This window comes from Macaca mulatta, chromosome 6 (genome assembly GCF_049350105.2).
Source record: "Macaca mulatta isolate MMU2019108-1 chromosome 6, T2T-MMU8v2.0, whole genome shotgun sequence".
Classification (NCBI taxonomy): domain Eukaryota; kingdom Metazoa; phylum Chordata; class Mammalia; order Primates; family Cercopithecidae; genus Macaca; species Macaca mulatta.
Genome location: NC_133411.1, coordinates 44,598,697 through 44,612,159, shown reverse-complemented (window position 1 = coordinate 44,612,159; position 13,463 = coordinate 44,598,697). Strand labels below are relative to the sequence as shown.

The 13,463-nt window shown below is 41.6% G+C and overlaps 1 protein-coding gene across 1 annotated transcript in view; it reads left to right on the top strand.

Annotated features, from left to right (window-relative positions):
- Positions 1-4,359: 4,359 nt before the first annotated feature.
- CCL28 (C-C motif chemokine ligand 28) overlaps positions 4,360-13,463 on the top strand; it is a 30,395-nt gene continuing 21,291 nt past the window's right edge. Inside the window, 1 exon segment of the mRNA NM_001032877.1 lies at positions 4,360-4,423. Within this exon segment, the coding sequence (NP_001028049.1) occupies positions 4,360-4,423 (64 nt within the window).

The window sequence follows — 13,463 nt, the reverse complement described above, 5'->3', positions numbered from 1 at the left end:
AAACAAATTTTTAAAATATGAAAAGATGTACATCCTAATGTTAAAAAAGAGTTAACATTTGATTGGATTGTTGATTATAAATATCATATGTAAATGATTATATGATGGTTTATAATATGAATTGGGTATCTCGTTATAGATGATTTCTGTACTTTCAAAAAATAATATAGTGTAAAACCTAATTGTATATTCATATATATTTTGTACAAAGAACACGTATATTTTTAGTCAGAACAGAAGTTTCTAAACCTAAGGTATAATACAGTAACAGTGATTCAACAGGCATTCCTTTCAGTAATGGGAATATAGCACCTTCTGTGTGTTGGGCCTGAGCTGCACTAGAGCAGGCAAAGCTAATGGGAGGGGTTTCCTGCTCTCAAGGCCCAGACTAGAAGGTTGTGAGAGCAGAGGGTCACCCACCGGAGCATGGGGAAACGTGGATGGGCAGCAGAGAGATGCACAGAGTGTCATTGAAGCTGTACCTTAAAGAATGAGGAAGAGTTTCCTAGATGGTATGGGAAAGGCTGTGAAGGTTGTCCAGGCAAGGGCAACAAGATCAGAGTCTCAAGAAAAAAACAGAAAGGTCAGGGGTGCAGATGGATGTGCAGTTTGCACTGCAGAAAGCTACCTGCTGAGGAAGAAGGAGTGGGGCGGATATGCAGGTCAGGCTTCACTTGCCAAGTTATACATCCCAGTTGCAACCACCCTAAGAAGTATCCACTCCCCCTCTTTTTTCTTTTCTTTTTTTTAATAGAGGAAGGGGACTTTTGTTTCTGCAAGCACCTTCTGCTTGTGAAGCTGTGGGTCTGGAGGCTTTGTTCACCCAGAGAGGGATACCTTTTCCTATTTACAGAAGGTGCACTGAGGGCTTTGAAACCTCTGTCCAAAAAAGTCCTTAAATCCTGACTTGGGAAAAACCATACCTGACAATGTCTTCCTGAGGATGAAAGAGCCCTGTCACATGCTCTCCAGAGCCATTGTAACGCATGTGATAGGCTTTACATAATAAAAGCCATCACTGCAAGATGCTGGGAAGATGTGGAAAGTGTTGCCGAGAAAAAATTAAAATTTGGTAAATTTTTCAGCTTAACAGCATGAATATGTATCAAAAGCCTTTCAAATAAGGATTCCTTTTTACTTTGCAATTCCGCTTTTCAAAAAAAAATTTTTTAATGCATTCTAAAGAATAAGTATAAAAGTTTGAATGTGATTCATTGCAGAAGTTACAAGAGTCGGAAAAAAATCCACAATCTTGGTTGGGTGCCCTGGCTCACACCTATAATCCCAACATTTTGGGAGGCTGAGGCAGGTGAATCATTTGAGCCCAGGAGTTTGAGACCAGCCTGGGCAACATGGCAAAAACCCATCTATGTAAAAAATACAAACATTAGCCAGGCATGGTGGCGTGCACCTACAGTCCCCACTACTCAGGAAGCTGAGGTGGGAGGATCACCTGAGCCCAGGAGGTCAAGGCTGCGGTAAACCAAGATTGTGCCACTGCACTCCAGACTGGGTGACAGAGCAAGACCCTGTCTCAAAAAACAAACCACAATCTTTTGATTTGTTAAGAACAGTTGGTTGGTTCAATAAAGTACAATATCTCTGTATTAGGAAATACTAAACTAGGCAGCAGTTAAAAATCATGTTTTAGGTCGGGCACGGTAGCTCACGTCTGTAATACCAGCCCTTTGGGAGGCCAAGGTGGCAGATCATCTGAGGTCAAGAGATTGAGACCAGCCTGGCCAACATGGCGAAACCCCATCTCTACTAAAAGTACGAAAATTAGCTGGGCATGGTGGCACTCGCCTGGGAGCTACTCGGGAGGCTTAGGCAGGAGAATCGCTTGAACCCAGGAGGCAGACATTGCAGTGAGCCAAGATCGTGCCATTGCACTCCAGCCTGGGTGACAGAGCAAGACTCCATCTGGAAAAAAAAAAAAAATCATGTTTTAGAGCTGATTCATTCCCAGACTAGGTGAAGTACCTCTGCAATAGCATCCTAAGCACTGTGCTTCTCCCGTGTTTGCACTGAGCAGACTTTATTGCTATGGCTTACTGAATTGTGTATCCTCCTTGCAGACAGAGACCATGTACCTTTTGCTCACCATTTGTCCTCAATGCCTAGCACAGTGTCTTACATATAGTAAGTAGTTCCTTTACCAAGGTTTAGTCAATGAATGAATTACTAGATATGCCAACAGATTAAGAAAGCTATTTTTTTGATATTTAAAATGTTTACTTCTTTATACTTTTTTACATGTTCCAAATTTTCTACAATGGCCCTATTATAATTTTGTAATCAAAACAGAACATATTATTTTTAAAATTTGTAACTCAGCAGCCTGCCATAAAGTATCTGGAGTCCAGTTTTTAATATGAGACTTCTGTTTGGCTCTGCCCTACTTTAGCAAATCTATTAACTATTCAAGTATTATACAGGATAAAAGGTGATTATTCTCAATGCCAAAGGGTTTATCAAAGGGGTTCATTACATTATAAATTATCCTAGGATATTTAAATGTTGATATGATTTTCAAAATATTCCTTCCAGACCTGGCCTGTAATCCCAGTAATCTGGGAGGCCAAGGCGGGCAGATCGCTTGAGGGCAGGAGTTCGAGACCTGCCTGGCCAACACGGTGAAACCCTGTCTCTCCTAAAAATACAAAAATTAGCAGGTCATGGTGGTGTGTGCCTGTAGTCCCAGCTCCTTGGGAGGCGGAGGCCGGAGAATCTCTTGAACCCGGAAAGTGGAAGTTGCAATGAGCCAAGATTGTGCCACTGCACTCCAGCCTGGGTGACAAGAGTGAAATTTCATCTCAAAATAATAATAATTATTGTATATATATATATTTCATCGATATGCTAATTTTCCAAGACAAATATTCAAGGAAGCTTCAGTGACTTAATTTTATTTTGTGAATTGTTACTCTTTGGAAATCTTCATTCTCCTAATCCAAGCAGGTCATTTTACCCAGTGCAGGATGGCAGTAGGTATTTTTATGATCATTCGAGATTTACAATTTGCTTCTTTTTAAAGTAAAAACTCTCTGGTTCTTCCTGGTAATTTTTTTTAAGTTTTTTTCCTAAAAGGTTACATCTAGATATTCTTAGCCAGGACCATTTCATAAACGGAAAACACAAAACCAGACATAGTTTTAGGTCCTCAACTGTTTCATCCTATGGCTCAACTATCCTCTGGGCCCTAATGGCACACATATCTGTCTTCTTATTTTCTTTTGCAGAGTCCCCGTACATGGAGAAAAATATTTAGGTAATCAAAGTTATTCATCTGAATCCACGGCTTTGGGACTCCTTCCTAGTTTATGGGTGGTCAGTGTCTGCCTAGTTAGCACCCCTCTCAAACACAGACACATGCTCCATAATTATAAATTGTCCTGTGTTCTCTCCAGACAAGAATCCCATGGTTCAGTTTTTCTCTCACTCCAAACGAAACTGATGTGCCCAGCATTCCTCTTATTCATGTCTTAGTACAAAAACTTAGTAAAAAAAATGACATGGCATAGGGTTTGTCGTGGTTTACAGGTTCCTGTGGGTAGACGTCAGGCTTGCTTTTTAGCACCAGGGTAACATAATACCCTCCCATAAGGTTGTAATTTCAATGGTGGTAATTTCATGAGTGCTTTAATCGTTTTGGTTCTATATGTTATAGCAACTGTCTTCTAGTAACCACTATCCAACCCACGATCCCGTTCTAGTGCCCCCAGGAAGCTGTGGATGAAAGGGAGAATGCTAACAACCCAAGGAGGAGTCCCTTTGCTTTCCAAGTCCCTGGATTAGCTGTGAACCAAGACCAGAATGGGCTTTAATAATTCCGTATCTTTCCACAAAGATAATTTTTTTATGACTTGTCACCCTTGTCCCCAGAAACTCATGGTTTCCATAAGCTACTTAAAAATTGATTATGCAATGGGCCTCAAGTGTCCATTACAATCACCTGTGGAGCTTTTACAAGCTTCAAATGACTGGTCTCCTACCCGAGAGTTCTGGTTTACAAATCAGGGAAAGGGGAGAGTCATGTAGACTGATTTTTTAAAAATGTTTCCCAAATGATTCTGATGCACACCCCAACTCACAGTGACCCTGCCAGCTGCCAGATCTCCACTGACATCCCCTGACCCCCAGGCAGGGTGAACACAAGTTAGGAGCTTGCTAAGTCGGGGAGGAGCTGGCCTTAAGGAAAGAAACATGAGAAACAGATACTCTGAACACCTCCCAGGGCGGGGCCACCTGGCTTACTTTTCCTCTACACTTTCTCTGTGCCCAAGGACACTTTTAGCCTCATTTCCTGATTGAACAGCCTTACTTGTGTTGCTGTCAGTACCAGTAGGGCAGGCAGGAATGCAGCAGACAGGACTTGCCATCATGGCCTTGGCTGTCTGTGCAGCCCTACATGCCTCAGAAGGTGAGTGGGGGCACTGGCCACTTAGGCCTCCACTGGAAGGGTGGTATCTCCCAAATCTGTGCTGGAAGGATTGAGGTGGGGCAAGAATAGCTATCTCTTCAAGCAGGAATTTCCAATTGATTTCTGATTACCTACCAGGGAATGACATAGGTTTAAATTCTAGATCTCCCATTAGTTTCAGGAAGGAACCTCATTCTAACAGGGCATACTAGAAATTTTTGCCACCTGCAGGATAAGGTCCTTCCATATAGGTGCAACTTCGGGCTATATTTCCTTTTCTGATGACGGTATCTTAGAAAATCCCCAGCTAGAAGCTGGAGTAAAGCTCCTACTATTCATCTGTCTTCCTCCACACCCCAACCTGCTAAATTGTCTGAACACAAGTGTGCACATTCCTGGAGGGAAAGACAGACTTGGCCAGCTGCGTTCAAATTAGGTAAGTTGTAAATTTCCTGAGCAAAGTCAGCCCTATGGATACAAAAAACGTAAACTTCAGTCTGACCTTTAAAAAGGGAGGGCAGAGCTGAGCACAGTGGTGCATGCCTGTATTCCCAGCTACTCGGGAGGCTACAGCTGGAGGATAGCTTCAGGCCAGGAATTCGAGATTGCAGTGAGCTATGATCGCACTGTGGATTGCCACTGCACTCCAGCCTGGGCAACATAGTAAAGCCCCATCTCTTAAAAACAAAAAGAGGGGAGGGGAGGGGAGAGGGAAGGAAAGGAAGAAAGGAAAGAAAAGAAAGAAAAAGAAGGATGAGGGAGATTGAACCCTACAAATCATGTCAAAGAGAATTTAAATTGTGAGTTGCTAGCATGTATATGGAGACGGTAACTGCATTTGAACTAGAGGGAATCTCTTCTAAAGTAGCACTCACTACTATATTCAGGAAACCCTAAGTGTCAGTACTTAACACTTGACCAATGGCTCTTTTCCATTGTCATCTTTTCTTTAAGCTTTATCCTGAACAGATTCTCTAAGTCTAGAGCAAAGGCGGAATATAAGTCTTCTTTGGTCTGCTTTTTAAAAATTTGAGCCAACATTTCAAAACTGAAAGCTTTCTCATATACATATTCATACATACACACATACAAATTGGATTTTAAAGCTTCTCTTGAAAAATCAGATGTGGCAACAATGATTCCACCATACCGAGGCAAGAACTGGCTAAAGCAGATGAGCCTCTGAAGTTTGCTGTATTAACTGCCTAGTCCCTGCAGACATTTGCTTAGGGACTCCAATATAGTCCATCAATGTACTGGGCTTATACAAATAAGCAACAGAAAAAACCTGGACAGTCTCTTCTCAATTTCTACTAATCTATCTTATCAAGATAAAGACAAAAATTTGTCACTTTATGTTTCTGTAACATTTCTCAGAAAAATTCACCACTGAGATTTTGGGACTCATTTTCACTATTTCTGAAAGGTCTACCTGCTAAGGCTTCACTCCTAGTTCTGGTAATTCCACTAACTCAAATTTTTTACATAAAACTTTGAAATGTGTGCCTCTATCCAGCTTCCTGACCTACTCCCACCTGTCCCCGCAGCAGCAGCTCTCCTACAGGAAAGAAGGGAGGGAACAAGCGGGTCGAGGAGGCAGAGTGTAATGAGGAAGGCTCTGCCATACCCAGGACCCAAGTTCACATGGGACTGAGTCCTGGTAGAGACGGTGGAGTGGGAAGGCAAAATGCAGAGGCGTGTGAAAAGGTATGGTTCCTGGCGATAATAAAGAAAGGGAGCCGAGAGACCCAGCAATAGCCTTTTGGCTTAGTCTCGATGCTTTACCTAAGGCAGTTTAGGCCACAGGAAAATCACATTGTCTGAGAAGCTCCAACCTTCTGCCATTTAAAAAGAAGTGATACTGGGTAAAAATACACATGTAGTCCTGAGAACAGTTGTGGAACAGAGGGGCAACGCCACAGCTATTCTTAGCAAACTTCCACTCAAGTGTCCATGTAAGCCAGGTGCCCTGTGGGAGGCACTTAAGTGATTCTGGGTCCAGGGAAGGGGTGGAAAACCAAGTGGGGAGGGAGGAAGGTAGAGAACACTCAACAACTCAACAGTGCAGAGAAAAGGACAGGTGGCCTTGGCAAGGGGAATAGGGAAATGGCCTGTGCCAGTTTGGAACTTTGGGAAATATATTTTGTTTTCTTCAGGCAGAAAGCTGTTCCTTATCTTAATGGTGTCTTAAATGGCTAACTTGTTGTGATGGCTCAATAACTGGCATTCCCAAAGTGTTTTGCATAAATCAGGAAGCAGGTGACTTTATAATTAAAAGCCTTGGATTCTGCCCAAAGGTAGGGCACACTCCACCTCTGCTGACGTGGCTGCTGGCTCCCAGAACTCAATACTGAATCCATAAACATGTCTTTCATCCTGTTTCAGTGGCCCTGAGCCCGATTATTTAAACCCACAATCTAGGGCTTTGTGGGCTTGGCTGTTTTATTGTACATTAAGATCAAGGCTCACTTGTGCCCAGCAGATTCAAGTTAGGAGGTTTTGCTGCAGTGAGGCCCAAATTGTCTTCCCACTGACAACCTTCTTTCTCAGAGTACGATGGCTACTGAATCACACCAATACTTGCTAGAGATTTGCTGCTTGCATCCTAAAATATTTACTTTTGTTTTAATCATAAGACACTGGCTAGGGAGGATTACCAGGAATATACATTTGTGGCTCAGTGTTGTTCTGCACAACTGGGACTCTCCAATTGTGGCCCCTAAGAGGTCTGACATAGGTGGGACTACAGGTGCATGCCACCACACCTGGCTAATTTTTTGTTTGTTTTTGGAGATGGAGTTTGTTGCTCTTGTCGCCCAGGCCAGGCTGGAGTGCAATGGGGCGATCTCGGCTAACTGCAACCTCCGTCTCCTGGGTTCAAGCAATTCTCCTGCCTCATCCTCCTGAGTAGCTGGGATTAGAGGCTTGCACCATCACACCCAGCTAATTTTTGTATTTTTAGTAGAGACAGGGTTTCACCATGTTGCCCAGGCTGGTCTCAAACTCCTGACCTCAGGTGATCCACCCACCTTGGCCTCCCAAACTCCTGGGATTACAGGTGTGAGCCACCTGCCCAGCCACACCTGGCTAATTAAAAAAAAAATTTTTTGTAGAGATAGAGTCTCACTATGTTGCTCAGACTGATCTCGAACTCCTGGCCTTAAGTGATTCTCCTCCCTTGGCCTCCCTGCCTGTAATCCCAGCACTTTGGGAGACTGAGGCAGAAAGATTGCTTGAGCGCGGGAGTTCCAGGCTGCAGTGAGTCATGATCACACCACTGAACTCCAGCCTGGGTGACAGAGTGAGACTCTCTATCAAAAAAAAAAAAAAAAGTAAAACTTTACCAAAAAAATAAAATTACCAAAAGGCACAAAAATTAAAGAATATATACTAATATTATGAAAGTTAGAAATACTTAGTGTATTTTTAAATATAAAAATATAAAGAATAAAAAAAGGAAAGTCCCACTTCATCATTCCTTTAATCCCTCTCCCCTGTCCAGAGGGTTCTGTATATCCTTCCAGAATTTCCTCTAGGCATTTAGCAACACAACCCACACATATATCCATACCAATATTTTTTTATCATTATTCTTTAAGATCTAGGGTACATGTGCACAATGTGCAGGTTTGTTACATATGCATACATGGGCCATGTTGGTGTGCTGCATCCATTAACTCGTCATTTACATTAGGTATATCTCCTAATGCTATCCCTCCCCCCTCCCCCCAATCCACGACAGGCCCAAGTGTGTGATGTTCCCCACCCTGTGTCCAAGTGTTCTCATTGTTCAATTCCCACCTATGAGTGAGAACATGCAGTGTTTAGTTTTCTGTCCTTGCAATAGTTTGGTCAGAATGATGGTTTCCAGCTGCATCCATGTCCCTACAAAGGACACGAACTCATCCTTTTTTATGGCTGCATAGTATTCCATGGTGCATATGTGCCACATTTTCTTAATCCAGTTTATCATTGATGGAAATTTGGCTTGGTTCCAAGTCTTTGCTATTGTGAATAGTGCTGCAATGAACATATGTGTGCATGTGCCTTTATAGCAGCATGATTTATAATCCTTTGGGTATATATCCAGTAATGGGATGGCTGGGTCAAATGGTATTTCTAGTTCTAGATCCTTGAGGAATCGCCACACTGTCTTCCACAATGGTTGAACTAGTTTACAGTCCCAACGAGAGTGTAAAAGCGTTCCTATTTTTCCACATCCTCTCCAGCACCAGTTGCTTCCTATGATCACCATTTTAATGATCACCAATTGTAACTGGTGTGAGAAGGTATCTCATTGTGGTGTTGATTTGCATTTCTCTGATGGCCAGTGATGATGAGCATTATTTCATGTGTCTGTTGGCTGCATAAATGTCTTCTTTTGAGAATTGTCTGTTCATATCCTTTGCCCACGTTTTGATGGGGTTGTTTGATTTTTTCTTGTAAATTTGTTTAAGTTCTTTGTAGATTCTGGATATTAGCCCTTTGTCAGATGGGTAGATTGTAAAAATTTTTCTCCCATTCTGTAGGTTGCCTGTTCACTCTGATGGTAGTTTCCTTTGCTGTGCAGAAGCTCTTTAGTTTAACTAGATCCCATTTGTCAATTTTGGCTTTTATTGCCATTGCTTTTGGCATTTTAGTAATGAAGTCCTTGCCCATGCCTATGGCCTGAATGGTATCGCCTAGGTTTTCTTCTAGGGTTTTTATGGTTTTAGGTCTAACATTTAAGTCTTTAATCCATCTTGAATTAATTTTTGTATAAGGTGTAAGGAAGGGATCCAGTTTCAGCTTTCTACATATGGCTAGCTAGTTTTCCCAGAACCATTTATTAAATAGGGAATCCTTTCCCCATTTCTTGTTTTTGTCAGGTTTAGCAAAGATCAGATGGCTGTAGATGTGTGGTATTATTTCTGAGGGCTGTGTTCTGTTCCATTGGTCTATATCTCTGTTTTGGTACTAGTACCATGCTGTTGTGTTTACTGTAGCCTTGTAGTATCGTTTGAAGTCAGGTAGTGTGATGCCTCCAGCTTTGTTCTTTTTTGCTTAGGATTGCCTTGGCAATGTGGGGTCTTTTTGGTCCCATATGAAGTTTAAAGTAGATTTTTCCAATTCTGTGAAGAAACCCATTGGCAGCTTGATGGGGATAGCACTGAATCTATAAATTACCTTGGGCAGTATGGCCATTTTCACATATAGATTCTTCACATCCATGAGCATGGAATGTTCTTCCATTTTTTTTTGTGTCCTCTTTTATTTCATTGAACAGTGGTTTGTAGTTCTCCTTGAAGAGGTTCTTCATATCCTAGGTATTTTATTATCTTTGAAGCAATGTGAATGGGAGTTCACTCATGATTTGGCTCTCTGTTTATCTTTTATTAGTGTATAGGAATGTTTGTGATTTTTGCACATTGATTTTGTATCCTGAGACTTTGCTGAAGTTGCTTATCAGCTTAAGGAGATTTTGGGCTGAGATGATGGGGTTTTCTAAATATACAATCATGTCATCTGCAAACAGGGACAGTTTGACTTCCTCTTTTCCTAATTGAACACCCTTTATTTCTTTCTCCTGCCTGATTGCCCTGGCCAGAACTTCCAACACTATGATGAATAGGAGTGGCAAAAGAGGGCATCCCTGTCTTGTGCCAGTTTTCAGAGGGAATGTTTCCAGTTTTTGCCCATTCAGTATCATATTGGCTGTGGGTTTGTCATAAATAGCTCTTATTATTTTGAGATACATCCCATCAATACCTAGTTTATTGAGAGTTTTTAGCATGAAGGGCTGTTGAATTTTGTCGAAGGCCTTTTCTGCATCTGTTGAGATAGTCATGTAGTTTTTGTTTTTGGTTCTGTTTATATGATGGATTCTGTTTACTCATTTGCGTATGTTGAACCAGCCCTGCATCCCAAGGATGAAGCCGACTTGATTGTGGTGGATAAGCTTTTTGATGTGCTGCTGGATTCGGTTTGCCAGTATTTTACTGAGGATTTTTGCATCGATGTTCATCAGGGATATTGGTCTAAAATTCTCTTTTTTTGTTGTTGTGTCTCTGCCAGGCTTTGGTATCAGGATGATGTTGGCCTCATAAAATGAGTTAGGGAGGATTTCTTCTTTTTCTATGGATTGGAATAGTTTCAGAAGGAATGATACCAGCTCCTCTTTCTACCTCTGGTAGAATTCGGCTGTGAATCCGTCTGGTCCTGGACTTTTTTTGGATGGTAGGCTATTAATTATTGCCTCAATTTCAGAGCCTGTTATTGGTCTATTCAGGGATTCAACTTCTTCCTGATTTAGTCTTGGGAGGGTGTATGTGTCCAGGAATTTAGCCATGTCTTCTAGATTTTCTAGCTTACGTGCATAGAGTTGTTTATAGTATTCTCTGATGCTAGTTTGTATTTCTGTGGGAATGGTGGTGATATCCCCTTTATCATTTTTTACTATGTCTCTTTGATTGTTGTCTCTTTTCTTCTTTATTAGTCTTGCTAGCAGTCTATCAATTTTGTTGATCTTTTCAAAAAAACAGCTCCTGGATTCATTTATATTTTGAAGGGTTTCTTGTGTCTCTATCCCCTCAGTTCTCCTCTGTTATTAGTTATTTCTTGCCTTCTGCTAGCTTTTGAATGTGTTTGCTCTTGCTTCTCTAGTTCTTTTAATTGTGATGCTAGGGTGTCAATTTAGATCTTTCCTGCTTTCTCTTGTGGGCATTTAGTGCTATAAATTTCCCTCTGCATACTGCTTTCAATGTGTCCCAGAGATTCTGGTATGTTGTATCTTTGTTCTCATTGGTTTCAAAGAACATCTTTATTTCTGCCTTCGTTTCATTATGTACCCAGTGCTCATTCAGGAGCAGGTTGTTCAGTTTCCATGCAGTTGAGTGGTTTTTGAGTGAGTTTCTTAATCCTGAGTTCTAGTTTGATTGCACTGTGGTCTGAGAGACAGTTCGTTATAATTTGTGTTCTTTTACATTTGCTGAGGAGTGCTTTACTTCCAACTATGTGGTCAGTTTTGGAATAAGTGTGATGTGTTGCTGAGAAAAATTTACATTCTGTTGATTTGGGGTGGAGAGTTCCGTAGATGTCTATTAGGTCTGCTTGGTGCAGAGCTGAGTTCAATCCCTGAATATCCTTGTTAACTTTCTGTCTCATTGATCTGTCTAATGTTGACAGTGGGGTGTTAAAGTCTCCCATTATTACTGTGTGGGAGTCTGAGTCTCTTTGTAGGTCTCTAAGGACTTGCTTTATGAATCTGGGTGCTCCTGTGTTGGGTGTACATATATTTAGGATAGTTAGCTCTTCTTCTTGAATTGATCCCTTTACCATTATGTAACGGCCTTGTCTCTTTTGATCTTTGTTGGTTTAAAGTCTGTTTTATCAGAGACTAGGAATGCAACCCCTGCTTTTTGTTGTTGTTGTTTTCCATTTGCTTGGTAGATCTTCCTCCATCCCTTTATTTTGAGCCTATGTGTGTCTCTGCATGTGAGATGGGTCTCCTGAATACAGGAAACTGATGGGTCTTGACTCTTTATCCAATTTGCCAGTCTGTGTCTTTCAGTTGGAGCATTTAGCCCATTTACATTTATGGTTAATACTGTTATGTGTGAATTTGATCCTGTCATTATGACGTTAGCAGGTTATTTTGCTCGTTAGTTGATGCAGTTTCCTCCTAGCATAGAGGGTCTTTACAATTTGCCATGTTTTTGCAGTGGCTGGTACCGGTTGTTCCTTTCCATGTTTAGTGCTTCCTTCAGGAGCTCTTGTAAGGCAGGCCTGGTGGTGACAGAATCTCTCAGCATTTGTTTGTCTGTAAAGGATTTTATTTCTCCTTCACTTATGAAGCTTAATTTGGCTGGATATGAAATTCTGGGTTGAAAATTCTTTTCTTTAAGAATGTTGAATATTGGCCTCCACTGTCTTCTGGCTTCTAGAGTTTCTGCTGAGAGATCTGCTGTTAGTCTGATGGGTTTCCCTTTGTGGGTAACCTGACCTTTCTCTCTGGCTGCCCTTAACAATTTTTCTTTCATTTCAACTTTGGTGAATCTGACAATTATGTGTCTTGGAGTTGCTCTTCTTGAGGAGTATCTTTGTGGCATTCTCTGTATTTTCTTGAGGAGTATCTTTGTGGCATTCTCTGTATTTCCTGAGTTTGAATGTTGGCCTGCCTTGCTAGTTTGGGAAAGTTCTCCTGGATAATATTCTGAAGAGTGTTTTCTAACTTGTTTCCATTCTCCCCGTCACTTTCAGGTACACAAATCAGATGTAGATTTGGTCTTTTCACATAGTCCCGTATTTCTTGGAGGCTTTGTTCGTTTTTTTTTTTTTTACTCTTTTTTCTCTAAGCTTCTCTTCTCGCTTCATCTCATTCTTTTGATCTTCAATCACTGATACCCTTTCTTCCACTTGATTGAATCGGCTACTGAAGCTTGTGCATGCATCACATAGTTCTTGTGCCATGGTTTTCAGCTCCATCCGGTCCCTTAAGATCTTCTCTATGCTGTTTATTCTAGTTAGGCATTCATCTAATCTTTTTTCAAGGTTTTTAGCTTCTTTGCAATGTGTTCAAACATCCTCCTTTAGCTCAGAGAAGTTTGTTATTACCGATCGTCTGAAGCCTTCTTCTCTCAACTCGTCACATTCATTCTCTGTCCAGCTTTGTTCCATTGCTGGTGAGGAGCTGCATTCCTTTGGAGGAGAAGAGGCACTCTGATTTTCAGAATTTTCAGCTTTTCTGCTCTGGTTTCTCCTCATCTTTGTGGTTTTATCTACCTTTGGTCTTTGATGATGGTGACGTACAGATGGGGTTTTGGTGTCGATGTCCTTTCTGTTGGTTAGTTTTCCTTCTAACAGTCAGGACTCTCAGCTGCAGGTCTGTTGGAGTTTGCTAGAGGTTCACTCCAGACCCTGTTTTCCTGGGTATCACCAGTGGAGGCTGCAGAACAGCAAATATTGCAGAACAGCAAATGTTGCTGCCTGATCCTTCTGCTGGAAGCTTCGTCTCAGAGGGGCACCTGGCTGTATGAGGTGTCAGTCGGCCCCTACTGGGACA